Source organism: Orycteropus afer, unplaced genomic scaffold (assembly GCF_000298275.1).
Source record: "Orycteropus afer afer isolate SDZICR_OR568_19922 unplaced genomic scaffold, OryAfe1.0 scaffold00076, whole genome shotgun sequence".
NCBI classification, from domain to species: Eukaryota; Metazoa; Chordata; class Mammalia; order Tubulidentata; family Orycteropodidae; genus Orycteropus; species Orycteropus afer.
The window spans coordinates 1,002,484-1,006,240 of NW_006921663.1; the positions used below are offsets into that span (position 1 = coordinate 1,002,484).

General features: G+C 38.4%; 1 protein-coding gene across 1 annotated transcript in view; it reads left to right on the forward strand.

The window, feature by feature from the left end:
* TBC1D9 (TBC1 domain family member 9) overlaps positions 1-3,465 on the forward strand; it is a 167,269-nt gene extending 163,804 nt beyond the window's left edge. Inside the window, exons 19-21 of the mRNA XM_007941199.2 lie at positions 1,260-1,334; positions 1,429-1,532; positions 2,743-3,465. Coding sequence (XP_007939390.1) covers positions 1,260-1,334; positions 1,429-1,532; positions 2,743-3,465 — 902 coding nt within the window. The remainder of the gene's footprint in view (positions 1-1,259; positions 1,335-1,428; positions 1,533-2,742) is intronic.
* Positions 3,466-3,757: the final 292 nt, after the last annotated feature.

Below are 3,757 nucleotides of genomic sequence, written 5' to 3' on the forward strand. Positions count from 1 at the left end.
TATCACTACGGAAGTAGATTGCCCAACCTTCCTTCTGAGGAGTGGTTAGTGGGTTTGAACTGCCAGCCTTCTGGTTAGCAGTCAGATGCCTTAGGCACTACACCACCAGAGCTCCTAAAAAAGCTAAAGATGTCTTAAAATCTTGTCACATTGTCTTGAAATATTTCTTTTCAGTCTTTTTTATTCATATTTCATATGATATATGTCAATAGAATAATAATATAGATAACTGGGGTCAAACTGCCCATACTGTTTTGTATCCTCCTTTTTTCCCATAAAATCCAGTGAGCATGTTGCTGTGTCATTAAAAATTCTTTGAAAAATAACAGTATATGATATCCATTTTATGAGTTTACTCATACATTAAATGTTTTTGAGTATTTGTTTCCTGAATCATTTGCAACATTAAGAGGAAAGGTATTTTTTTCAGTGACAAATAATATATTGTCCTCACTCTGTCTTCAAAGCTGCTGAGATTAATTGAACCCCAAACACAGTAAAAGTCACATACCCAGTAAACCAGCCACCTTTTGGGATGGCTAAAGAAGTGCTGGAATGCACTTTTTCAGCTGACAGGTTGAATGGGAGTTTCAGAACGTTGTGCATGTCTCCCTTTGAAAGTCCTCATCTGCCCTGTAAATATCCTATTTTAAGAAGTAAAAAAGAAAACAGTTAAAAGTGTGTCCCTTGAAAATCATATTTTTGAAATCCCAAATGATGACGCTGAAGGGATTTTATAGCACACAACAGTTGAGCAAAAAGTTTTTGTTGTTGTTTTTTAATCAACAGAGATTTTAGTTTCCTTAAGAGAGTTAGTTCTTGATCAAATTTTGCAGGGGCTGGCAGGAAAGCAATGTCATACAAAGTAGAGATGATAATGTAGCAGACAGGAGAGGGAGATCAACATTTACTGGGACAAGCACCACAATTTTTTTAAGTCCTTCACTTAGAAGGTAGGACTGCCAGATAACATAGAAGACACCAAGTAAAGTTCAAATTTCGGGTAAACAACAGGTAATTTTTTAGTATAGTAAATATGCATCATACAATATTTGGGGTATACTTATACTAAAAAATATTACATGAGACATATTTATACTAAAAAATTATTTGTTGTTTATCTGAAATTCATATTTAACTGAGTGTTCATATTTGTATTTGCTGAATCTGACAACCAGCCTAGAGATTTTTTTTACTTTCTATTACAAATGAATATATTATATACATGGCATTTTTTGTGTTTGAATATCCCTTTGTAGTTGTTGGATTGGATAGCAGGAGCAAACAGAGTGCTGATGATGGTTTTGTTACAGTGAGTCTCAAACCAGACAAAGGTACTGATTTTTTCTTCTGTATATTTACCTTCTTGCTAGTTGAATCCTTTCTGCTTGACCTTTGAACACTTATTTCTTAACATTTGGGTTTTAGGGAAGAGGGCAAATTCTCAAGAAAATCGTAACTACTTAAGACTTTGGACTCCAGAAAATAAATCTAAGTCAAAGAATGTAAAGGATTTACCCAAATTAAATCAGGTAAGTGCTGAACAGTTTAGTGCATTCAGTTCAAACCTCGAATCTCTGTTTTCCAGTCATGGATAATATAGAATAAGTATGCCTAAAAAAATATTTTTTTAGAATTTGAAATATATTTCATAAAAGTCATATTTTCAAAACTCATATTTGATGATAGTGGTAACTTGGGGCACTTAATTAGTATCTGTTTGAATCTATTTCGTGCATGTTTCTTGTGTATTGAAAGTATGCTTGGTTGCGAGAAAATGACCTGCTCAGAGAAAATGTGAGACAATAAATATTCAGTTTTTAGAGTACGTATTTCTCATCCCCAGCCATTAGAAACACATTCAAATATTCAGAACACAAGCCCATGCTGTTTACAGATCACTGTACTCACCCTAAAGATATCTAACATATTTATACCTCAAGAGCTGAAATGTAGTAAGGGTGTTAAAACAAGATAAATAATTATAATACAAAATAGAAAATGCTATGTTGTACAACAGAAACATTATGCTAGTGGGGATCAGGGATGTACCCTGGAAGAAAGGAATTTAGCATTGAAAGACTGAGGTGCATATGAGAGGTAAAATGAGATGATGTCTGGGGTTTCCTTAAAATACTACCAAAAAAAAAAACAACTCACTGCCATCAAGTCAGTCACAACTCACTAAGCCACCAGAGCTCCTTGTTAAAATACTACAACAAAGAGAAAAAAAAAACTAATGATAAGAAAAAAAGCTAAATGTATAACATATTTATCATCTAGGTGATAGATATATGAAGTCTTATTATTTCTTTCTTTCTATTTTCATGTATATTTGAATTTATAATAATTAAAAAGAATATCAATAAAGAGACTTTAAAGAGCAAATGAATCTATCCTGCACATAAACTTTTTGGAGATCCTTTAACTCTTTAACCAATTGCCATCAAGTCTATTTAGACTTATCATAACTCCATGTGTGTCAGAGTAGAAATATGCTCCTTAGTTTCCAATGGCTTTTTTTTTTTTTTTTTTAGATTGCCAGGTCTTTCTTCTGAGGCACCTTTGGGTAGACTTGAACTTCCAATCTTTAGGTTAGCAGCCGAGGGTGTTAACCATCTGTATCACCCAGGGCCTCTAGAGTTCCATTTAAATGGAGTTGTACTTCTAACCTCTTCAGGGCTGCCTCTATTTTCCCCATGAGATAGTCACATTCTTTTGTTTTTCCAAATCATTTTTCAGGGCCAGTTTATTGAGCTGTGCAAGACAATGTATAACATGTTCAGTGAGGACCCCAATGAGCAGGAGCTATACCATGCCACGGCAGCAGTGACCAGTCTCCTACTTGAGATTGGGGAGGTTGGCAAACTCTTCATCACCCAGCCTGTAAAAGAGGGTGGGAGTGGGGGCGGTGGGCCACCCTGCAACCAGGGCATCCCAAGTATGCTCTTCCCCAAGAAAGGGCCGAGCCAGCCTTATGTTGTGGAGTCCGTTGAGCCCCTCCCAGCCAGCTTGGCAGTGGACAGTGAGGAGCACTCCCTGGGAGGGCAGATGGAGGACATTAAGCTGGAGGACTCCTCACCCCGGGACAATGGGGCCTGCTCCTCCATGCTGATCTCTGACGATGACACCAAGGACGACAGTTCCATGTCCTCTTACTCGGTGCTGAGTGCTGGCTCCCATGAGGAGGACAAGCTGCATTGTGAGGACATCGGAGAGGACACAGTCCTGGTGCGCAGTGGCCAGGGCACAGCGGCACTGCCCCAGAGCACTAGCCTGGACAGGGACTGGGCCATCACCTTCGAGCAGTTCCTGGCCTCGCTGTTAACAGAGCCTGCCTTAGTGAAGTACTTTGACAAGCCTGTGTGCATGATGGCCAGAATTACCAGTGCTAAAAACATCCGGATGATGGGCAAGCCCCTCACCTCCGCCAGTGACTATGAGATCTCGGCCATGTCAGGCTGATGTGGGAACCTACCCTGGGGAGGGGCAGGAGTGGGTCTTTTTTATGTTCTTCTGTGTTGAGCTTTCTTTCTTTTAAATTAAATATTTATTAGTACCCGGCTTGAAGCCCGGTGTTTTCATATTACAAAACAATGAAAACTGTTGGAAAAATATTTAAATGCCTCACTGTAGGTACAGTACACTCTCTTAATCTGTTGATGGGGGAAGGGTGGGGATTTCCCAGAATACAGTTTGTTCCGTGAATTCCAAAAAAAGATGACTGTCAGTGATATGTGTGTATTATAACTTATTA